Source organism: Argopecten irradians, chromosome 11 (assembly GCF_041381155.1).
Source record: "Argopecten irradians isolate NY chromosome 11, Ai_NY, whole genome shotgun sequence".
Taxonomy (NCBI): Eukaryota; Metazoa; Mollusca; class Bivalvia; order Pectinida; family Pectinidae; genus Argopecten; species Argopecten irradians.
Window position 1 is genome coordinate 26,723,480 of NC_091144.1, and position 25,905 is coordinate 26,749,384.

General features: G+C 36.2%; 1 protein-coding gene across 6 annotated transcripts; it reads right to left on the reverse strand.

Moving 5' to 3' along the window:
• Positions 1-250: 250 nt before the first annotated feature.
• Positions 251-25,335, reverse strand: LOC138335141 (alpha-(1,3)-fucosyltransferase C-like). Of its 6 annotated transcripts, none has more exons than XM_069284083.1 (3): positions 24,905-25,335; positions 3,553-3,603; positions 251-1,846 (listed from the first exon to the last, which is right to left on the reverse strand). In XM_069284083.1, the coding sequence occupies exons 1-3, from the start codon at positions 24,937-24,939 to the stop codon at positions 751-753; spliced, it is 1,182 nt and encodes a 393-aa protein (XP_069140184.1). In that variant the 5' UTR covers positions 24,940-25,335; the 3' UTR covers positions 251-750. The 6 variants fall into 6 exon arrangements, with proteins under 6 accessions (XP_069140184.1, XP_069140188.1, XP_069140187.1 ...); XM_069284087.1 differs by lacking the exon at positions 24,905-25,335 and adding an exon at positions 12,228-12,284; XM_069284086.1 differs by lacking the exon at positions 24,905-25,335 and adding an exon at positions 12,003-12,079.
• Positions 25,336-25,905: the final 570 nt, after the last annotated feature.

Consider the following 25,905-nt stretch of genomic DNA (forward strand, 5'->3'; position numbering starts at 1 on the left):
TGAACATGTATACGTACGCTTTCACTTGTTCCGCTGGATTTCACTATCCCCTCTCCTCACCCCCATAGACATGGCATCAATAAATATGTGTCTAGGCTGCAATCATCATGGGTGAATTGTAAAATATATTTTTGGTAGCTTTTTAATGAACGACAGGCATTGTAATAATTGATAAATTCAACACATGTAGCTAGGCATATATGTGTCATATGGACATTTTGTGTTAAAATACAAAATAAAGATATTTAGACAAGTTTTCTTGTGTATGACTTTATTAGTTTTGCCTCTGAGCACTATCTGCACGTAAGCGGAAACTTGGGAGTCGGATTAACACCTAAGTTGAAAACTTCCTATGATCTTTATGACAGTTTTGTCAGTTAAAAGTTACCGCCATATGAATTTTAATATATTTTGTCGTCCTGCTCATCGTAATAATACTTAATATCGTTATGTTGGACATTTATTTTTAAAATAAGCTGACAAAGTTACCTGACACTGTGCATACAAAACATATCTAATATAAGTTATTTTGCTGCGATTCATGAATAGGTTAATAGGAAAATGTTGCCATTTCGATGGAAACATCATATCATATTTTTTTAACTACAATGTGTTTCATGAAGTTATATTAATGTTTTCACACATTTTTGACCAGATTTGATATTTTTGACTTTCTATCTAAATCTCGATGGTTACTGACATGATTTCTTCACATTTCCTATGCACTATGTTGATAGTTTACCACTCAGGTTAAACAAGGTCGGAAGGATCCATGCACATTCTGGTGCTCTTCCTGCCACGGAGCCAAACATCGATATCCTCGTAAATTCGTTTGTACTTCTGTACTAAAGCAGGATCATGAAGACGTCTACACAACTCACAAAACCCTGATGTTCTACCCAAATTACTGTTATACACCTCGAAATGTTCTTTCCACGCAAATTTCAGGTTCGCTTCGCTTGCGTTATTTGAGATATACCACAAATGTTCCGCTAGTTTCTTTGGAGAAGAGTACTTTGATGTGTCCAGAAAAGAATTTGGGGGCATAAAAAGATCGTACTGCTTCTGCCCTCGCCCGATTGGTATTACACTTCCGTTTAAAAAATATGTTTTGAACATTTTCTCTGTAACGTAATCCTTACAAAAAGAATTTTCAAAAGCCAAATAGAACTTGTATTTTTTTATCAGATCCAGACAAATGCTATATTTGGATTTTGGACATTTCAATGTTCCACAAGCACCGTACACATCATTCTTATAAAATGGATTTAACGTTTTCACGTATTGTAATCTCTTACTAGCTACACCGCAATGTGACACAAAGAGAGAAGTTTTATTATACTGTGACCGCCATATGGATGTGTTTACGGTATTTTTATGATTTAAAGTAGTTGAGACTGAACGAAATTTCCCGTATACATGTAACAAATCAACATCCCTTCTATAACCCAATGTCCAATTAAAAAGTTTTGTCCACATTTCAAGTTTTTTAGATGGTGGATGCAATGTTGGTGGCTCCATGGAATGTAAAACCCAAATTTGTTGCGGATATTTCTTTAACGGTTTCACATCATGTAAACTCGGTGCATGAAATACCACAACAGCATCTGGAGCCTTAGAAAACCCTTCTATTAAATGACATTTATGATCACATTTACGAAATGGATTAGAAAGATCAAGTTGTTTCTTGTAGAAGTAAACTGGGATGGACTCATTTGACACAGACTTTTGATGAACGTCAGTATTTGTACGGTTCTCTTCTCTGTACATTGGAAGGGGAAACGTTTGTCGTGCCTTTTCATGAAAATACCAGAAATTCACAACCATGGTGATAAGAAAGCCACAACTGAAAAAAAACATTAATCACACCTTAATTAACAGTTAAAACATGTGTTATTTATTTTAAAGCTTTACAGTGCATATACCGCTTACATTACTCTTACATTACCTTAGCGATAAATCAGACATTAAGCCTGCATCCATCTTTTATATAAACAACGTGGACACCAGCGTACCCAAGTTCCCAAAATCACTAAATATACAAATGGTGCAACGGTTCTAGTTCGTTATGCAATATGTTTGAATAACGATTCGGGATCCGAAGGCGGCTGGTCAGGATGTTTATACAAGAGAGGTATCAGTTGTCTGGAATTTGTGTTACAGAATCTTAAAAATCAGTGAAATAGCACTACAAACAATACATATCCTTATAACCACTCCGTTCAATACAGGATATGACAATATCTGACCTTTATACCACCTGTACCTTACTACATCAACTGCAAAGGTCATTTCGTCCCAGTATATACATTTAGCTTTGTTGTGCTCTTTGTTCGAGTTGACTAATTACACAAAAACAATTCTTGACAGCTTTTTGACCTATTTCGTATACAGTCAAGATTCCGGCAGCAGCAATTTTATAGGCCATTTTCAAAGTTCATCAGGACAATTGAATGTTTTCAGATCCTCTTATCAAACGTAGTGATAATAAAGGATCTGGATTTTAATAAGATTGAATGCCCTACATATCTTATGGAGATACACATCTTATATGACGGCTGGTCTGATATCAGGTTAAAATACATGCACAGATCCTTATTATCACTACATTTGATAAGAGGATCTGACAACATCCAATTCGGGGGCATGTCCTGGTAACATTTGGGAATGGCCTATCATATTGCTGCTGCCAGAATCTTGACAAGGTACGGAATAGTTTAAAACAAGAATTCCACGGAAGTGAATGTGTCGCCTGCACAGTAGTTTAACTAATCACAAAATATGTTTACAGTTGAAAATATTCAGGTGAAAGTAGTAGCGAGTCGTAAATGTTGACGGATTTTGACTCGAATCAAACCCATATAATGCAATATGCAAAATTAGGTTAAAATCGGATAAAAAATATCAAAGTTATCGCACGGAAACAAAAGTTATTTGTTTTGACGATTTTAAAGTCCTCTTACTCTTGCACATATTGACGGATTTTGACCAGTATCAACGCAATCCGCGCTCTCCTTGATATAAAGTTATATACCAAATTTGGTTGTAAACAGACAATAAATACTAAAGTTATCGAGTGGAAACTATGGATTTATCTGTTTTGACGATTTTAAATTTCGATAACTCTTGCAAATATTGACGAATTTTGACCAGTATCGAACTCACTCGAGATCGGACAATAAATACTAAAGTTATTGCTCGGAAACCTTTTCCCGGACGCCGACGCCAACACAGCGATACCTATGTGTCGCCCTTGCGTTGAAGGCGACACAAAATCTGTCAAGAATTATTTTCGTATACGTTGTCATCTCGCCCAAAGAGCATACAAAGCTAATTGTATATGTATACTGGGACGAAATAGAGCTTTCAATTGATGTTCGTAGCAAGGTGTATAAATACATTTATCTAAAGCACACGTGGTATAAAGGTCATCCGAACATGACCCCTTATGGGATGTTGTAAGAACCACTATTTAACGAACGATCTGTATTTTAATCACATTGATACATTTGTATGACACCCCATGTGTTTAAAATGAAAATCTGTACGTACCCGATTATTCCTCTCCAGTTCATTTTCGGTGATTTTTGTTCACACTTCAAGCTAAAACGACACAAAATTGATACATAATTGGCTTTACACTTAATGAAAAACTCAACATAATCACACCACGCACTTTACATACACAACACATGGCACACATAGGTGGCCGTCCTTAAAATCAAACAAACAAATCACCTGCTATTCTGAGAGCAGTTCGAAGTTTCTTTTATTTCCCCAAAAGCCTTTGTTTATTTGATCGAATTAACGTCACATTAACAGCCAGGAAATTGCGGTATATTTGTGTTGTGTCTTCCTGCATTGTGGAACTCTTGCCCTTGCGAGTATAGGCTGCTATGGGTTTACATACATCAGATTAATTGATGACAGTAGTGTCAGTATACATTTGTACCTTGTAGGTTATCTTATATACATGTAAATATAGTATATATTTGTGTATTCACGAACTTGTAGGTTATCACATATCTGTTAATACTTTTGCTATTCCTAGTTAATGTGAATACCTCGGACATTTTATTCAGACTTGTTCATGAATGTGAATATCATAGTATGCATACATGCATGTACAATATACAGTGTAGGGTCTTTAGGGTTCTTTATAACATAGGAACTGGATGGAGTATGTATTTATATGTGCATTTCAACATGACTTATTGTCAATAACTAGAGTGCATTGAACAGTACCTAAATATTAAGTATCAAAGATGGAATTGAAAAGCAAGATATTCATAATCTGTATAACACGAAATGAAAGTTTGCAATTTTAAATTTTGAGAGATAATAGCTGCAAAAATATATTGGAAGTAGCAATATTTACAAAAATGTAAAGGAGGGAAAAAGATGAGAGTACAACAATAACAAAAAATAATGCTGATATAAATACAATGTAGATTAAGAGGATCAGAAAAAGAGACAATTATAGAGAAATGAAAGACAGGCCTAAAAGAAGAAAGGAGTTACCAGTGAGAAGAAAGAAAAAAAAACTTTGAATGAAAGAAGGAGTAAAAATATGAGCATAAAAATTGTTTTTATGTTAACTTTTTTTCTTCAAGCTAATTAATCATGTGTAAATGATGTTAAACATTTCTTACATATTCGATTCTATGAACGAGAGTGAAGGCTAACAAAGAACCGCAAAGCGTGGCATTATCCCCCCTACCCCGCAGTTGGAATAAAATTCAAATACATCAAGGTCAAAGTAACAATTACGTAAGTATAACTTGCTGTCGTCTGTAAAAAAAGCTACATTCTTACACTTTCTGACGAATTTGTCGTAACCACAAGTTAGGTAGGACCGAACACGTGGCTGAAAGAAAAACCTTAATACCGCAAAAACTATTCCAATCTCGAACATATCCTTTGCCATACCAAAAGATGACCATTTGCCAATAACGTAAACACCTTGCATTCAATATATATTCCGGCATTTATCTTTACGCGTCTATCGTAAGCATGCTATTTCCTATCACTTTCTCTGTGTTATCTTGCCGTTTATGTCAATAACAATTCATGTCTTCGGGAGAGAAACATCAAGCACCACGACTTGTTATAGTGACTTGTTTATTTGCCATATTATATCTTTATATTTAACATGAAACTAACGTCAAATGACAACCTGAGATGAGTTTACGGTCATTTCCGGTATACGCCCAGCATGCACATATCGTCATACAAGTTGGATGTGAAAGTTTTTTAGAGTCAGAATCTGACCTTGTATACGCCAGCAGCAGGCACATATCGTCATACAAGTTGGATGTGAAAGTTTTTTAGAGTCAGAATCTGACCTTGTATAGACGCGGTGTAATATGACGTCAGGTTTTGACGTCATATTGACGTTAGATGTTGACATGTTAAATGATCCATAGCTACCTTGTCCCTTTCAATTATCAGTGATAAAAAAATGCAGCAATACAAGATATGTCATTTTAAAATCAAATTAAATTCAACAACATTGAAATTGTTAATTTTAGATTTTGACACTTGGCACATTTGAATTATTTTTTACCACTAGAATGAAATATAGTAATCTGAAAAATAACACAAGTTACAATTTTTGTTTTGTATTTCATTAGGTCACCTGAGACAAAGTCTCAAGTGACCTATTATTATCGTTTGTTGTTCGTCGTCATGCTTCGTCCGTTGTGCGACGATTAACAATTTAAATTTTCGACTTCTCCATTCCACTGAATCGAATTCGTTGAAATTTTGCAGAAACATTTCATGGCCAAAGATCAACAAAAATTGAGAATTATATGGTCCCAGCCCCCATGGGCCTGAGGGACATGGCCAAAAAGGTCAAATAGACTAAAACTTCAAAAATATTTTTCTGAAATTCCAAAAATGGTAGAATCAAACATTCTTCTTGGAGATGGAGAGGTCTTAAGGTCCTTTACAAAAAACTGTGATTTATATAACCCTGGGGTCTCAGGTGTCCTACCGAGGAAATTTACTATAATTTATATAGGGAAAACACATTTTTGAGAATTATTCGATCATTTGTTATAGGAAAATGTTGTCAGAATTATCAGTTTGAGGCAGCAGTTGAAGCCTCGGCAACATTTCCCTGACTGACACTCAGGGGGCTGGGCCAAATAGGTGTTACTTTATGTAACCATTTAATATTCTTCTAATATTTCAGAAACGGTATAAACAAATAATCTTCATAGATAAAATGTCGTATGATCCCTTACAAGAATCGTCATTTATATTACCCCAGGGTTCAGTGTTGTCCCCAGTGGAGGGAAATTGCGCTAAAAATATAGTATTTGTAGTTAAAACATTTTAGGTCAAGTGTGTATTCCTGATGTAGGGGGAAACTAACTAGGTTTTGTTGTTTAACATTGGATCTAAGGTTCACGTGGATGTTAAAGATGCTCCACCGCCGACATAGCATAAATGATACTCATCATTTAAACAATAATTTGTGTTTAATGATGTATATATACATTTTGTATATGTCTAATTAACATAAAAAATAATATAAGATATTTATTTTGCCTTTGGTGCATGGACAATCAATACTTAATTTCATATAGGACATAGTTCCACGGATTTTTTTCGAGATGTAAAAACAAAATGTATTTATTTTTAGTATTTTTATCTTGAAGTAAAATTAGAAGCTCAAACTTTTCTTAAAATCAAATAACTTATCTATGGATTCCCAGTCATGTGGGTATAAAGAGGAATAAAAAGGCCGTTATTATATGACTGGTGCTTTTGTTGTATTTTCATTGGCCCATACGTTTCTGAGAAGTATTCATCAACTGCGATATCAACCCCAAAATCGGTGGAAAAGCACGCGAGGTTACTGGACTCAGTCCAGGTACCTCTCGTGAGTCTAGTAACCTGTGTCAAAAAAAGAAAATCCCTTTAGACTTTACGTCATAATCAGTTTTGACGTTGACTCCTACCCAAATTTAGCGTAACGGGAGTTTCCGTCATTCAATGACGTTGGGATAATCTATTGTGACGTCATTATTATAGTCGGCAACATATATTATATGGCGGAAGGCATCAGGTTTACTGTGATCAACTGCAAACTTCAATTTATGGAAAACGTTCAAGAATGCCAGACGGGCTGCAGTTGATAAAATATTCCGGTTCTACCAGTTGATACCGTTAGAAAGTAGCATTTGAATATTTAACATTTACTACATGTGACTACTTTTGTAAACAGAATTTTTTTTGTAGTTTAAAAGTCTTTTTGAAGAGCCGGGTAAATATCATGTAAGTGTCATATAATAAAGCAGTTATCGACCTATTGGTAGATACGGTGAGAACAGTTGTAGTATTTTAGCAGCTATAACATGAAATTCTTTATCTGACTGTTTCAGATCAACAATATCTTTTAGAGATTTAAAAAACATAATTTCAAATTGAAACGATGCAAACTGTAAATGAACTATGTGTTAATGAAGAACTTTTATAACATACTTCGCTGTATCATTTTACTCAAAAGTCACCAGTCTCCTATCTGTGATTTTTGTTTTTGAGTAAATTATATCAGTGACCTAAGTGATTATATGTCTATATCTTAAAAGAAATTAATACATGTATGTTGATTTTGTAAGTTACATCCATGCAGTACTGTGATAAAGAACGGATGTGACCAGACTATTTAAATAGTTAAAAATGCTCAACCGCTGACAAATGGTATTTTTTCACTATCAAAAACAGGAGCAGACGATTTTGCATTTTTCTTCAGTTACAAAAGTTACTTACTTTACACCATTACCACCATTGAAAAGTTTGAACTTCTAATTTTACTTCAAGTTAAAAATATGAAAAATAATTAATTGCATCCCGAAAACATTCCGTGGCACTGTATCTTATATAGAATTTTGATTTTGTTTTTTAATTGTTATTTTTTTGTGTTAATTAGGCATATATATACACGATTAAACTACAATTATTGTTCAAATGAGGAATATCATTTATGCTCTGTCGACGATGGAGCATCTTTAACGCATTTGTAATATTTACATCAAGCTTAATTTTGACAATCAATCTTCTAATTTAAAGTTAACGATATGTACATTGAATATGTGTTAACGTTGAGTTGCTATCTATATTTTTTAAGTCAGTTAATGTAAATATTAATTATTTAATTAACAAACTGATCACAATCTTATATTAATTTAATTAGCATAAGTTTTATGGTGTATGTACTGTACATATATATTCCTGAAGAGCCATCACACAAAATGGCCAAAGTGCTAGAGAGAGGAGCGCTCGAGTGACTAAAAAACGGGTGTGTTAAAATTGAAGGTTGCCTTTGTATATAACTGGAAAAAGTTTTGTACTGGTAAATCTAAATTTATCCACTTTGCTTTTATGAAAAGGTCAGAAAAAGTCAGAAAAAACATTTGGCTGGAAATTTATATAAATTATGGAATTTAAATATATAAATCACTCTCCGTCTCTTGCAATATCAACTGTATATTTTACATGATGTTATTTGTACTTATGGACCATAAGCTCCACGGAATAAGATGAGTTGCTTCAGTGATAACGCATTATAAAAAGGACAAGAGTTCCATTAACCGCAGTCTCACACACACCCGCACTTCATCGGCGTAACACACCACATAACTGGGAGTCGTCCTAGCATGACTAAAGCTGCGATGACGTAGCTCTGAACGACGGACGGAAGATTTCTGACAGATGGTCGTCGTCAGAGCTACGATTCCGTCCCATTGCCCGTAGTGTTGCAAAACATCCAGCGGTGAAAATGTTGCATTTCATGTGTGTCATGTAATTTTTTAATTAAATTCAACAATATCAAACATTTTTAACATAAAATGATTATTTATTTACCCACCTCCATGTCTAAATTATGTTTTGAAGCACTTTTGAATGGCTCACATCTCCGACACGGCTCACTTGGCCGCCATGATGCTTCTCGTTAGAAAGTCTCGCGCTCCAAATATGGCACCTAGTACCATATATGGAATGACCTACAAATTTTTCACTACGAAAGAAATAAATGTTACAAAGTTTTTAACATGAACTTTAAAAATTCTTTTTTGCTTAATTCTTAATAATACTTACATTTGTTCAGTTTCACCATATTTATTCTTAGTTTGTTGGCTTTTTAAAACTTTTAAACATATTTTACCTGTTGAGTGTTTCATTTCGTCACGGTTTCCGGTAAATCAAACATGGCGGCGTATTTGAACAGAATTATACATGTGTTGTGTTTGCCTTGGATTTTACCACTAATAGTTGATGAAAGATTATAATCGAAAGGTTTGTGAATTGAATATTCATCATAGTTGTCAGAACAATACAGTTACATAAGGATAATACCCGAAAAATATATTTTTATCAGTCTCAAAGTGCCCGATGTGGATCACATCGGGGCTTGCAACACTAGCGGCAACGGGGTGGAATTCATACCCTGCCGGGAACCGGAGTGGAGGCAGGGTATGATTATTCGTTCTAGACTATAGCTGTGAATAGTAGGTTAAAGATGCTCCACCGCCGACAGAGCATGAATGATATTCATCATTTGAACAATAATTGGTATTTAATCATGTACATATATATATATGTCTAATAAGCACAAAAAAATAATATGAAATAATTTATTTTGTCTTTAGTGCATGCGCAATCAGTACTTCATTCCATATAGGATGTAGTGTAACGGAATTTTTTCGGGATGCAATTAAATATTTTTCAAATTTTAGCTTGAAACAAAAAATTAGAAGCTCAAACTTTTAAATGGTGGTAATGGTGTAAAGTAGGTAACTTTTGTAACTGAAGAAAAATGCAAAATCGTCTGCTCCCGTTTTTGATAGCAGAAAAAGTACCATTTGTCAGCGGTGGAGCATCTTTAATTATTCAAACAAACAAAAAGGTTTGTTTATATTATTGAATTTAATAGCAATCATTTAAATTTTATAACGATATATGCATTCACCGAGCAGCGTAGCTGCGATGACGTAGCTCTGAACGACGGACGGAAGATTTCTGACAGATGGTCGTCGTCAGTGCTACGATTCCGTCCCATTGCCCGTAGTGTTGCAAAACATCCAGCGGTGAAAATGTTGCATTTCATGTGTGTCATGTAATTTTTTTAATTAAATTCAACAATATCAAACATTTTTAACATAAAATGATTATTTATTTACCCACCTCCATGTCTAAATTATGTTTTGAAGCACTTTTGAATGGCTCACATCTCCGACACGGCTCACTTGGCCGCCATGATGCTTCTCGTTAGAAAGTCTCGCGCTCCAAATATGGCACCTAGTACCATATATGGAATGACCTACAAATTTTCACTACGAAAGAAAAATATGTTACAAAGTTTTTAACATGAACTTTAAAAATTCTTTTTTGCTTAATTCTTAATAATACTTACATTTGTTCAGTTTCACCATATTTATTCTTAGTTTGTTGGCTTTTAAAATCTTTTAAACATATTTTACCTGTTGAGTGTTTCATTTCGTCACGGTTTCCGGTAAATCAAACATGGCGGCGTATTTGAACAGAATTATACATGTGTTGTGTTTGCCTTGGATTTTACCACTAATAGTTGATGAAACATTATAATCGAAAGGTTTGTGAAGTAAATATAGATCATTATTGTCAGAACAATACAGGTTACATAAGGATAATACCCGAAAAATATATTTTTATCAGTCTCAAAGTGCCCGATGTGGATCACATCGGGGCTTGCAACACTAGCGGCAACGGGGTGGAATTCATACCCTGCCGGGAACCGGAGTGGAGGCAGGGTATGATTATTCGTTCTACGAGCAGCGATACACAATAATATTCGTGAGTAAATAAAACAAAAATGAAAAATAAATAAATAATGTGAAAGTGTGGTAATTATGTTGAAGTGGTCCTGGCCCGTTTACATCCCTTGCATATGTACAATACTGTACTATTTACGAACGGCTTCAAAGACAAAACAGGAGTAAGATAATCATTTGTTTAATTCGATATGTAGCTATTCAAATGTATATTTTCTGACATAAAGACCTTCTGTGATCAATAGGTGATCTGGAACTAGATTATTCAAACGTTTGAATACCGTAACACCCCTTTTGAACTTTCTGCTAGCCATCCCATTAGAGAAACATTTTTTGCAGGTGGTTTATCATATGAAGCATCTAACAGTAATCTTGCAGCTTGTTTCTGTGCTTTAATCAGCTTCTGCATAAAATAAAGAACACCCGCTCCAAAATGTGCTACATTACAAAAAAAGTGCTACAGTACAAAAATGTGGGAGTATACAGGCATGATACAATTTAAGTCTGTCTGGAAGTGGTAAGTAATAATGGATGCGACGAAGTAAACCCAAACCACTGTTAAACTTTAAAACAACAGATGCTACGTGATTTGGCCTAGATAATTTACTATAAAAACAAACAAACAAACCTGTGCAGTGAGCTCCTTTGAAACATCGTCGACATTAACTTCACAGCCCTTTACACCGACCTTTGTAATCTAATTAATGTAATCCCTGTTTATGTACATATCATACATATCACTTATGAATTTTGTACTTTCTTTTAATTCCTGTGTGACCTCAGAAACATCCTTGACTGTAACCTCAACCTCTTGGACACTTACGGATAACGAATATATTGCCGATTGAACATCATTTATCCTAGTTTACAACCTGGGCCTCTACAGCTATCAATCCAATGTCAGCTATTGTTTTGACCCGCGTTTCGACAGCCTTCAGTCGAGCGTCTAGCATTCGAAGACAGTTGGAAATTCATTTTTCAATGATTGTATCGTGAATGATAACCTTTCACGCCGAATGCCGATAACACTGTCGTTGTGCTGGCGCCGCCGACTAATGGGTCCGACATACGCAACACTATTATAAGTATTTAAGTCAATACAGGCTCAATTGACCGATCGCCAAACTCCGCCCACAATTTTTATTAAGGCAATCTTATACTGATTCATATAAGTCTTACCTGTATATTTACCTGAGATTCACCTGTGGTTATCCACAAAGTATGAAGTACAGTGAATTGCGTTCAATCGTCCGGACCGATCGCCAAACTCCGCCCACAATTTTTATTGACCAATCAATTAATTTCTCTATCGAACGCCAACATATTTATCAACAATAGGTAGGTGTTTTTTTTTTAAAAAAAACAATAGTAAGGCAATCTTATACTGATTCATATAAGTCTTACCTGTATATCCACAAAGTATGAAGTACAGTGAATTGCGTTCAATCGTCCGGATTAGACTGCTCCCTAAAATGCTGTAACATTCGGGTCACGTGGTCACGTGGCAAGCAGTCGGTGGTAAATTTGCTCTGCAAAAATCTGCGAATGTTGCCGTCTTTCCTTCAAAGCAGAAGCTAAATTTTGGACAATAAGATTTTGGACTTCTTGGTTGTCGATATATCAAGAAATTTCATAATTTTTCCTGAAGGAAAAATGTTTTGGAATATAACAATGGATTGGGTGCCTCGCGGTGACTACTACTTACCACGTACACATACTATATGGACTACTAATGAACGTACATATATTGATGTGACTTTACTGTATAATAATCACATAATTATCACATGTTATACATAAATGAAACCCTTAGGTGAAATTCACAGCTAAAACACAGGTTCAATTCAATTATTTTATTACCTTGAGCCATTCGGCTCATCGGTTTGAAACAAATACAATACACAAAAACCACACTCACATCCATGCTCTCGCCATACTTACATACACACGGACACACAAATAATCCTCGTAAGTATACATAAGGCTAGTGTATGGGACAAGGAAGTAATTCCAACCGTGTGGACAAAACAAAATTGTAAAACTTTCGAGGAGATCTGCCCCTTTATCAAGACATACAAAACGAACACGATTACATAATAGGATACGAACAGTAATGCGGGACAAAGTAGACAAATATTAAACTATATAGCACAGTGGAGCGCAATTTACCCTTCGGCAAGTGGCAGCCGAAGGCCGGATATACAACAAGAGGCCCAAAGGGCCTTCACGGGGATTTAACTACCTTGGCAATAGTAAAATTAATTATATATGGTGTCACTTTGTCAGGACCATGTCAGGATCATTTTCAATTTCTTTCAAGAAATTTTATTTCAAACAAGAGGCCCAAGGGAAGAAGTTCAAAATGTATTTTCAAAATGGCGGCTGTGGCGGCCATCTTGGATTTCGGATCGACCCGAAAAATATTAACACTTTGTCGGGACCATGTCAGGATCATTTCATGCAAGTTTCAGCCAAATCGCACAGGCAGAACTTGAGAAGAAGTTCAAAATGGGTTTTCAAGATGGCGGCTGTTGCGGCCATCTTGGATTTCAGATCGACCAGAAAAATAACAACACTTTGGCGGGACTATGTTAGGATCATTTCATGCAAGTTTCGGCCAAATTGCACCGGTAGAATTTGAGAAGAAGTTCCAAATGTGTTTTCAATATGGCGTCTGTGGCGGCCATTTTGGATTTCAGATCTACAAGAAAAATAAAAACACTTTTTCGGGACCATGTCAGGACCATTTCATGCAAGTTTCAGCCTAATCGCACCGATAGAACTTGAGAAGTTCAAAATGTGTTTTTAAGATGGCGGCTGTGGCGGCCATCTTGGATTTCGGATCGACCCGAAAAATAACAACACTTTGTCGGGATCATGTTAGGATCATTTCATGTAAGTTTCAGCCAAATCGCACCGATCGAACTTGAAGAAATTCAAAATGTGTTTTGGTCAGAAGGGCAGTTTAGTGTAGAGGGATTATGCTAATATTTAACTTATAAAATGTTATTTAGGGATTTCCATTTACGGATTGAAATCCCTATTGTTATTGTTATGTTTTTAGGGATTTCCATTTAGGATGGAAATACCTATTGTTATTGTTCTGTTTTTTCTTCTTATTAGGGATTTCCATTTACGGATGGAAATCCCTATTGTTATTGTTATGTTTTTTCTTATTATTTTTCTTTTTTTTTTCTTATTTCCACAAATCTTGTTAGCAGGATATCTCACTAACGGACTAATGTACGACGCTCAACTTTGGACACGTTATGAACGTACCTAAGATCTTGAAATGTACGTTCGATTTTTTACAATAATGTTCAAGGTCAAGGTCACAGACGTAAAAAACAACTTTTTTCGACCAAACTTTAAACGTTCATAGCTTCATAACCGTACGCTGTTCAACGTGTGCATTTCGTTATTTAGGTAGATCGCGATATCGAACGTTTTTTTCTTACTACATGTTATCAGAGATTATGTCTAGGTCAAGAGTTCGCTAGAGGGTCAAATGAGGTCAAACAAAGGTCAAAAATGAGCTTTACCATAGAAATGTTTTGAAAGGCGCATATGAAAGAATATGCTGTCAAGCACATAAAATGACCAATTTCAAGGTCATATGATTCAAAATGGCGGAGATATTGGACATTAAAAATCGAAATTTTTATTTTTACTTGGCGCAGACGTTTCAGCGCCTTTAAACCTGTATGTACAGTGTTGATTTTTCATATCTATCTTGTATGAACTTTTGTCTTCAAAAGTTATGGATTTTAAAGGGGTTATAAAGAAAAATGGCGGAAATATAGCTCTCCAAATGTGGCAATTTGTTCCATTTCCTTATTTTTTTCCCATAATTTGTGAGCTCATAGGGCCTTTATCATTTATTGTAGGGTGTTAATTTTTTGTAAATAAAGACATTGGCATATTGTCTGTACAGGGTTATCATTTCAAAGTAATGAATTTGAAAATGGCGGAAATATAGCCCTCCAAACATGGCGTTTCGTTCATTTTTAAATGTAAATTTCACCGTATTTTATGAAATTTCAAAGAGAAATGTTTTGAATTGGATGTTAAAAAACATGCTCTCAGACTTATATAATGACTAATTTCATGGTTATATTATTCAAAATGGCGGAGATATAGGACATCAAAAATCGAAATTTCTATTTTTTTTGTCCTTGCGACAGTTGTTTCAGCGGCTTTAAACCTGTATATTTACAGTCAGTGGTGAATTGATAGTATAAACCCCGCTGATTTCAACCAAAGGCTACTCAACTTTATTTCTCGATAAATTGAGTATGTCACGCGCAATTTGGAGCCGCGCGGATGAATTTATGATGGTCCAAATCAGAAACTTTTGGTGTTTTCAGTAACCGAACGTACGTTCGATGAACATGTACATGTATCAAAATAGGTTTGAACACATATACATGTATGTGTGTAAATACAAATGTAGAAAAGTTACATTGTTTATGTTACTACCGTACCTCTTTGAGCAATGCTTCCGTGCGTATGATAAATAAACAATGTTGTACAATGTACAGTTTTGCACATTCCGATGACGTCGCAATGTTTACATGTTGTGTGTCTGTGAGTCTGTGTTGTTCTCTACAACATGTAGCCTATGTAATTATGTAATTATGTAAATTAACACCGTTGTAAGCTCAATGGCTTCTGGAGGCGTATCCTTGTATACAATAGTTCTCCAATCAAGTAACATTAAAAACATGTAGGAGTGAATTTAGAGGGCTCATTGTGCCAGTGCTTGTTCAGGCGTGACTTAAATGAGTTCAGAGTCATTGCAGATACCACATTTTCAGGTAGACTGTTCCATGTATCCACAGTTCTACTGTTGAATTTGTTCTTTGTGACATTCAATCTTGCCCCGCGCTTCAGAATCTTTTTTGAGTGCCCTCTGGTGACAGTAACAGGAGACATCGTAAAGAGCTTGTCCTTGTCCATAATATCGATGTCATTGATTATTTTGTAGACCTGGACAATATCTGCTCGTTTCCGTCGATATTGAAGACTTGGTATTCCTAGTGATCTGAGACGTTGTTCATACGTCAGGTTGTGTAAACCTTTCACTCTTTTTGTAGCTCGTCTTTGGACATTTTCAATCAAAATTTGGTCCTTAATGGAAATTTGGTTCCAAACGCATGATCCGTATTCCAGATGAGGCCTGACAAGAGTTTTGTAAAGGTTCAAAAACATGTCTTTGTTGATATAGCTAAATGTTTTGAATATCAATCCTGTAATTCGGTTGGCTTTAGAGACTGAATTATTTACATGCTGACTAAATTTGAGGTGAGAATCGAATGTAACACCAAGATCATTTTCCGAACTACATTTGCTTATTTCTTCATTTGTGCCCATTTTGTAGCAGAAGTTGTCATGTTGATGTAAATTTCCAATAGACATGTGTTTGCACTTTTTGGTGTTAAATTCCATGTTCCATGTCTCAGACCATTTAATAACATTGTCGACGTCGTTCTGTAGGTCTAGTCTGTCTCTGACACATCCAATACCCTTCATCAGCTTAGCGTCGTCGGCAAACATTTTCACGACCGAGTTTAAAACTTCAGGCATATCATTGATAAATATCAAGAACAAAATCGGCCCGAGGACGCTCCCCTGGGGGACGCCGCTTGTGACGTCACGCAGACACAGACAGTTCGCCGTTCATACAAACTCTTTGCTTCATACCCTTCAAAAATCTTTTATCCATCCTAGAATATTTCCTTTTATACCATATTTTTCCATCTTAAGTAGTAATCGACTATGTGGTACTTTGTCAAAGGCTTTGCTTAAGTCGAGGTAAATGACGTCAACGTTGTTTCCTTTTTCCATTTCTGACGTGACATAGTCAACAACTTCAATAAGTTGAGTCACACACGACTTCCCTTTTGTGAATCCATGTTGGCAGGTTGAAAAAAAGCCATTCCGTTCCATATGCGTTCTTATTTCGTCTTTAATAATTCGCTGTAATATCTTGCAAGGAACGGAAGTAAGACTTATCGGGCGATAGTTTTCTTTTTTTTGTTTTTGAACCGCTTTTATGAATTGGTGTTACCAAAGCATTTTTCCAGCCGTTTGGTAATTTCTCTTCAACGATGGATTTATTAAAAATGTTTTCGAGAGGTTCCAGAATTTCATAGGATGTCTCGATTAACAGTTTGGGATGGAATACATCAGGGCCAGCAGAAGAATTTGGTTTTAACTTAGAAATCACCGACTTGACTTTTTTCTTTTGTGATGTTAATATCTAGCAGTGGAGTGTCTACATTTCTATCATTAAAATGGGGTAGATGATCTGTATCAGATTCAACAGTAAATACACTGCAGAAGTATTCGTTGAGCAGTTCAGCCTTTTCTCTGCTGTCGCTACATATTAAGCCGTTTGAGATCTCCAAATTTCCTACAGTTCGTTTTATTTTGGTATTAGTCCTCACATATTTCCAGAACTGCTTCGGGTTCTCCTTTATTTGATTGGCGATATTTTGTTCGAAATGGTATTTAGATGCTCTAATCGAAGTTGTTGCATGATTTCTTGCTCTTTTATAATTTTCCCAGTTTTCTGTTGTATGGCAATGTTGATATTTATACCATTTCCTTTGTTTTTTCTTGATGTTTTTGCGTGCTTGTTCGTCTAGAGGAATGCGGTTCTTTGGACGATCCATGGTGATTTTGCTCACTGGTATGTTATTTACTACTCGGTACCTTTTCCGTATAGCAACGCTTGCCAATCAGTATTATGTAGGCCTTCACGTATGTTATTGTAGTTTCCTTTGAAGAAGTCTCTTTTTTCAATAATATGCGAATTACAATCACTGTACAAGTTCAGATTAAAAACCAATAACAAGTGGTCACTTCGGCCTAGGCCGGGCATATGTGCAATATTGTCTATCATACTATCACAAAGAATTTTGTGATAAATTTTAAAGTGCTTTGAACTTGCGTTAATAGTTGCTAAATTTTAACATCAATTATCAGTTAATACTATTGTGTGTAATTTGACATTCCTAAGGTTATATTCTTGATCATAATTACGTTTGTGGCATTTGAGATAAAACCCCATATGTGTGATAACTGTGTATATCCTCTGGTAATTTACTTTGATACATTTTCTGAAAGATTTTAAGTTCCATTCTATTACTTAACCGGATTAATGTCACGGCCATCCTAATTTCCTAAAGGACACTGACCACGGCTGATTAATCTGCCAATGAGCGATATCTGTCAATCATAATTCTGTAATTTTATTGTATGTACATTATTTAAGCATGAAATATTTTATTTGTAAGTCAGTTAGGTCTCCGACTTTGTCCGGAACACAACGGCTATATTCTGGACACTCCAGAATAGCCAACCGTCAAGTCAAAGTTATCATCATTAAATTCCAAAATTCAACTTCAACATATTCTTACGTCATCTTTACTTCTTGACAAAACGAACGGAAGTTTCCGTATGTTAATTGGTGGAGAGAATCCGGGTAGTACCCACTTCTACGCTGGGTACGCTTTCCCGAAACCTCAACTGACAAGCAAGTATTTTCCCGCGAGTGACTCAAAGAAGGACCAACTCTATTCGGAATCACACGGACTGGATTTTAACCAAGACTGTGTTCGCCATACTTTGGAGTTAACCAGGGTAACGTTTTGACTGTAACCATTCAGGATGGCATTATGCTATAGATGTGGAGGCCACTTCGCCCCAAACCATCCGATGTGTTGTCCAGCAAACGGATGTTACTGTTTCCGATGTGGAAACATTGGCCACTTTTCGAGAATGTGTTTTAATCGAACCGGACATTGTACTACAAATGTTGGTACAACAGGATATTATCCCTGGACCAGTCAGCGACAACTGCCTATCCATCCTGTTCCTGTCCCGAAAAACTCTTCGGACAGTAAGTCCGTTATTCGCACTGCACCAAAGAAAAAGGCCAAGTCAACATCTAAACGGCGGCGAGATTCTGAACGTCTCAGGAAATTCCGAGAAACCAAAAAGGTATTGTGTATTTTTCCATTCAGTGACATTGAAAATAGTGAACTTCAAAATGATTTCCAGAAAGACTCTAACTACAGCAACCAGATAATTTCATTACAGTCAAAACTTGTTCGTACCAAAGTTACCATCTCCAAAATATCAGAAAAGTGTGCAAAATTACAAAGATCAAACGAAATTCTAGAAGAGGAATGTGCACGCGCCAAAAATGTGAATATAACCAATTATGTGTCTCAAATTAAGGAACTAGAAAAAGCATTGGACAACAGAAAGAAAATTATGAAAAGCAAAGACGAAACAATCAGTACATTACAAACAACCGCGTAACAAAAAGAACAGACACAACGACAGATTGCGAATTTAAAGTTCAAAATTTCGGAGAAGGACGAGGAATTAAAACAGAAACAAAACATAATCACAAGCCTCCAAAAACAACTTAGTTACTACAGCGCTCCAAATACTACCAGACCGAATACTTTTCCCGGACCACCAAACAAACCACAAAATAATTCACGACGCCAGCGACCACACATTTCCTATGAAAACCGAGCGAATAGACTCCATCAAAACAGAGGACAGTTTAATTAAGACGCGGGACGCGTCTTTCCCGGAGCGGAAGGAAGTTATCACAACGAATTTTGTGATAAATTTTAAAGTGCTTTGAACTTGCGTTAATAGTTGCTAAATTTTAACATCAATTATCAGTTAATACTATTGTGTGTAATTTGACATTCCTAAGGTTATATTCTTGATCATATTTACGTTTGTGACATTTGAGATAAAACCCCATATGTGTGATAACTGTGTATATCCTCTGGTAATTTACTTTGATACATTTTCTGAAAGATTTTAAGTTCCATTCTATTACTTAACCGGATTAATGTCACGGCCATCCTAATTGCCTAAAGGACACTGACCACGGCTGATTAATCTGCCAATGAGCGATATCTGTCAAGCATAATTCTGTAATTTTATTGTATGTACATTATTTAAGCATGAAATATTTTATTTGTAAGTCAGTTAGGTCTCCGACTTTGTCCGGAACACAACGGCTATATTCTGGACACTCCAGAATAGCCATCCGTCAAGTCAAAGTTATCATCATTAAATTCCAAAATTCAACTTCAACATATTCTTACGTCATCTTTACTTCTTGACAAAACGTACGGAAGTTTCCGTATGTTAATACCTTCCTCATTGGTAAAAACTAAATCCAAGCAATTAGCAGTTTGTCTGTCTCTGTATCTTGTTGGGGAAAGTACATGTTGATGCAAAAACAAGTCTTTCGTTTTCTCTACAAAATATGTAGCTGGATGGTGTGCAGAGACTGTAGTTGATAAAGTGCTCCAGACTATTTCTTTATAGTTAAAATCACCAGTGATAAGTATATGATTGAAGTTTAGTTGTTCTGTTGCTGATAATAGATCTAATAATTTATCATTGTTGTTGGAATCGCTATTTGGACTTCTGTACACGTTTCCAATAAGCAGTGTATCATTTTTTAATAGTTTGATACTACACCAAACATGTTCGTCAAATTCAACCGGCACATGTACTGGACTTGCTTGAAGGATTGATTTGGTTAAAATAAGGACTCCGCGTTTTCCGTTTCCATTTCTGAAGGAATCATAACCCGCCAGGTTGTATAGCTCTTCGTATACTGTAGATGACGACTTTGGATATATTTCTGTTAATCCAATTACGTCAGGTGATTTCTGAGAAATTATTTGTTCTAATTCTATTCGCTTGCTTGGGGTTAACGTGTCAATGTTTGAGTAATAAACAAGGATGGTCGAAGGACGATTGTTTTTGTCATTGGCAATTGTTACTGTAAAAACCTCCATAAAAGTAGTTTCCTATGCTCTATCCACGACTGGAGAAGTCGGGGCGTTGCTATCCAGAAAAGTGTCTTGGCTGTATACTAAAGTGGATTCATTTGATGAGACGTCATGATTATATGACGTCATGTTTAGAGAACGTCTGATAGGGCTAATGTTCTCCATTGTCGTCATTGGTTGGCTTGATATTATATCTGTGTTTGGCGCATTTATATCTTCGACTTCCATCTGATCTTCATTGGAGTTGGATTCATGTGCTTGTACTCTTTTTGTTTCGAATTTTCTTTTTCTGACTTCACGCTGCTCGATAGTCAGATCGCGGATCACGATGACCTTTTTGAATTCTCTTGGAGCTTTGTCTTTGATTTGTCTGGAATTTTCTAGTAGGGTTTTTCGTTGTTTCTTATTATTTATGATGATTTTAAGAGGTCTTGTTTTTTTGTTAGTTGGGTCGGGCCGTCCTAATCTAAAAATTGCAGTCGTGTCCAAATTTGAAACACCAATAGAATCAGCTACTTTTTGAAAATTCCTTCGATCCTCCTCTTGTCTATTAACAGAGTCACAATTGTTTGATTCAGGCAGATTGAAGATGATGACATTAGAGTCCCTGCTCTTTCGGTCTTGTGATTCCCGAGTCCTTTTATCTACCATTTCCGTCATTTCGCCCTTTATTTCTTGGATTATCTCGTCCTTCATAGAAAGTTTCAGATTTTCCATTTTTGCCGATATTTGGTTTTCGTGCTTGTCTTGCCTTTCTTCTATTATTTCTATTCTTTCTTCAATCTTCGTAATTCTATGTTCACTGGTATGTTTCAACTGTGTGAGTGAACTTTCTATTCTAAGAAGTGTTGCTTCTGTTCCTTTACAACAGTTACAGGACCATGTGAAGCCTTCCAGATCGCCAGCCTCCAGTAGACGTAACACGCTTGTTTTCTGTCCTGTGCAGACGTAACAGTATTGAAGCTTACAGACGGCGCAGTCCAAAAACCTGTTGTTTGTAATCTTGGCGTCACATTTGTTGCAGAATACATCGATAGAATCGTCTGTCCAGTATCGTTTCGGGTCAGGAAAGCTTGCAGTGGCCATTTTGGGATCTAGTAGTTGGGTAGGCTGTGCAGCATGTGCTAAATACTTGGCGAATCGAGTTTGCCTAAGTTAAATGGTTTTTGTGAATATTTAGTGGCAAACTACTTTGCCGAACTAGAGTGACATAGGATTGACATAATACTGTATCTCAGATAGTTTAATCTTGACAATTATCTATAAATACCAACGTTTTATAGGTTTGGCAAAGTACCTTGCCGAGACCTTGTTATACACTGTAAATCTAGATAGCCTAGATCTACATTATATTCGTATTTTTAACATCTTTGGTTGTACGCGAATGGATAAGATATGTCAGAACAACATCAGTATTTGAGTTGGATAAGTGTAACCAAAACGACCCAGCACGACAATGCATTTTTGTTCACCTCGGCGGACAGACAAGTCCTGTATACGTTATCTAGAATCTACTGTGAATCGGCGAGAGTAGGACTTACATACACAATGTACGTTTGGGTGTTTCGAAATATCAATGAAACGGAATCCTTCAATTGTAGCTTTACAATACTTGTAATAGACACCTCTAATATTTATTGAAGTGTTCACGGTCCATTCCAAATATCGATACCCTACTCAACTTTATCCTTCGATAGAACCACCAGAAAGAGACTTTAATCCTTAAATATACAGAGTTACAAACTTTTGTCTTCAAACATTATGAATTCCAATGGGTTATATAGAAAAATGGCGGAAATATAGCTCTCCAAATATGGCAATTTGTTCCATTTCCTTCTTTTATTCCGTAATCTGTGGCCTCGTAGCGCCTTTATTATTTAATGTAGGGTGTTGATTTTTTGTAAATTGAGACTCTGGCCTATTGTCTCTACAGGGTTATAATTTCGAAATCATGAATTCGAAAATGGCGGAAATATAGCCCTCCAAATATGGCAATTCAAATCCCATTAAAATTGGGAATTTGTTTTTCTCACCAGAGTCCCGCTGATTGGCTCAGCACTGTTCGTTCGTCCTTGTGTGTAAATTGAAATCGTATATCGTGTGTGTCTGCCTGTCCATCCCTCCATCCATCATTCAGTCCGTCTGTCTGTCCATTCGTTTGTTCGTGGGTTTGTTTTGTTTGTCTATCTGACTTAATGAAATATATCTCAAAGTATGTGCGTGCTGTACGCAGTGTGTGTCCTGTCATTTCGTACGAGCAGACAGATTAATAGACTGTCTATTGAGACGAAACAAAATACCAACCACTTAGATTTGTTATAGTGGAATCACGGTCGACATACACGACATGTTATCAAGCATTTAAATTGAACACGGCGGCGGTACCGCATCTACATGTAGCTCACTACAGGCCTACACATGGCTGGCATTTTGTTTACCTCAACTACACGTGGCTTTTTTAAATATAAAACCGAAAACGATGGTGATTTGCTGCCGTTTACTCATCCTCGATACTCCAGGGCTTCCGACCACTTACGATCTCTACACCCCTGGACTATCTCATAGTGAAATTGAAGGCAGCTCAGCGGAAAACATTTGACCAATCACAGGCTAGCAAATATTTCATTTGAAGACTATAGAGAGAGCGACGCCTAACATCAAAGGCACAGAGTCAACCACAGTGTACCGTTATACGGCTCTTTTGATGTACATCAAATGACTAAGTTACCTGTTCTATTCTGTTGCCTCCAGTTTCACTATGAGATAGTCCAGGGGTGTAGAGATCGTAAGTGATCGGAACCCCTGGAATATCGAGGATGCCGTTTACTCAACTAAATGTGTAGTCGGCGGCCATTACAAATGTGTGAAATAGAAGGGTCTCAGAAGTATTTCATTGTGCAGAGTTGTTTAATTTCACAAATGAGATATACCATGGGGGCAGCGGGGTATGGACGATGCATTAGAAATATGCCGCTGACGTAGCGTAGGCCAAATCTTTCCTCCGATTTCACGTTTTAAGAGGTATCGCGAGCTAACTATATATTAGGCAAAAACACATTTTAAAAGCCTAATAATATAGGCAGGTTTTAGCGAACTGACACCCGCAGTGTTGCGTGTGAATAATCACATAAAATTGGTTGTTAAAATATGGCGGCTTCCTTTCACATACATCACACAAAACAGTATATAGAAAAAGGAATTGACTAATCGCTCGAGTGACTAAAAAAACGGGTGTGTGTTAAAATTAAAGGTTGCCTTTGTATATAACCGGAAAAAGTTTTGTACTGGTAAATCTAAATTTATCCACTTTGCTTTTATGAAAAGGTCAGAAAAAAAAAACAGAAAAAACATTTGGCTGGAAATTTATATAAATTATGGAATTTAAATATATAAATCACTCTCCGTCTCTTGCAATATCAACTGTATATTTTACATGATGTTATTTGTACTTATGGACCATAAGCTCCACGGAATAAGATGAGTTGCTTCAGTGATAACGCATTATAAAAAGGACAAGAGTTCCATTAACCGCAGTCTCACACACACCCGCACTTCATCGGCGTAACACACCACATAACTGGGAGTCGTCCTAGCATGACTAAAGCTGTTAATAGGAGGTTAATTATTCAAACAAACAAAAAGGTTTGTTTATATTTATTGAATTTAATAGCAATCATTTAAATTTTGTAACGATATATGCATTCACCGAGCAGCGATACACAATAATGTTCGTGAGTAAATAAAACAAAAATGAAAAATAAATAAATAATGTGAAAGTGTGGTAATTATGTTGAAGTGGTCCTGGCCCGTTTACATCCCTTGCATATGTACAATACTGTACTTCTGTGATCAATAGGTAGTCTGGACCTAGATTATTCAAACGTTTGAATACCGTAACACCCCTTTTGAACTTTCTGCTAGCCATCCCATTAGAGAAACATTTTTTGCAGGTGGTTTATCATATGAAGCATCTAACAGTAATCTTGCAGCTTGTTTCTGTGCTTTAATCAGCTTCTGCATAAAATAAAGAACACCCGCTCCAAAATGTGCTACATTACAAAAAAAGTGCTACAGTACAAAAATGTGGGAGTATACAGGCATGATACAATTTAAGTCTGTCTGGAAGTGGTAAGTAAAAATGGATGCGACGAAGTAAACCCAAACCACTGTTAAACTTTAAAACAACAGATGCTACGTGATTTGGCCTAGATAATTTACTATAAAAACAAACAAACAAACCTGTTCAGTGAGCTCCTTTGAAACATCGTCGACATTAACTTCACAGCCCTTTACACCGACCTTTGTAATGTAATTAATGTAATCCCTGTTTATGTACATGTCATACATATCACTTATGAATTTTGTACTTTCTTTTAATTCCTGTGTGACCTCAGAAACATCCTTGACTGTAACCTCAACCTCTTGGACACTTACGGATAACGAATGTATTGCCGATTGAACATCATTTATCCTAGTTTACAACCTGGGCCTCTACAGCTATCAATCCAATGTCAGCTATTGTTTTGACCCGCGTTTCGACAGCCATCAGTCGAGCGTCTAGCATTCGAAGACAGTTGGAAATTCATTTTTCAATGATTGTATCGTGAATGATAACCTTTCACGCCGAATGCCGATAACACTGTCGTTGTGCTGGCGCCGCCGACTAATGGGTCCGACATACGCAACACTATTATAAGTATTTAAGTCAATACAGGCTCAATTGACCGATCGCCAAACTCCGCCCACAATTTTTATTGACCAATCAATTAATTTCTCTATCGAACGCCAACATATTTATCAACAATAGGTAGGTGTTTTTTTAAAAAAAAAACAATAGTAAGGCAATCTTATACTGATTCATATAAGTCTTACCTGTATATCCACAAAGTATGAAGTACAGTGAATTGCGTTCAATCGTCCGGATTAGACTGCTCCCTAAAATGCTGTAACATTCGGGTCACGTGGTCACGTGGCAAGCAGTCGGTGGTAAATTTGCTCTGCAAAAATCTGCGAATGTTGCCGTCTTTTCTTCAAAGCAGAAGCTAAATTTTGGACAATAAGATTTTGGACTTCTTGGTTGTCGATATATCAAGAAATTTCATAATTTTTTCCTGAAGGAAAAATGTTTTGGAATATAACAATGGATTGGGTGCCCCGAGGTGACTACTACTTACCACGTACACATACTATATGGACTACTAATGAACGTACATATATTGATGTGACTTTACTGTATAATA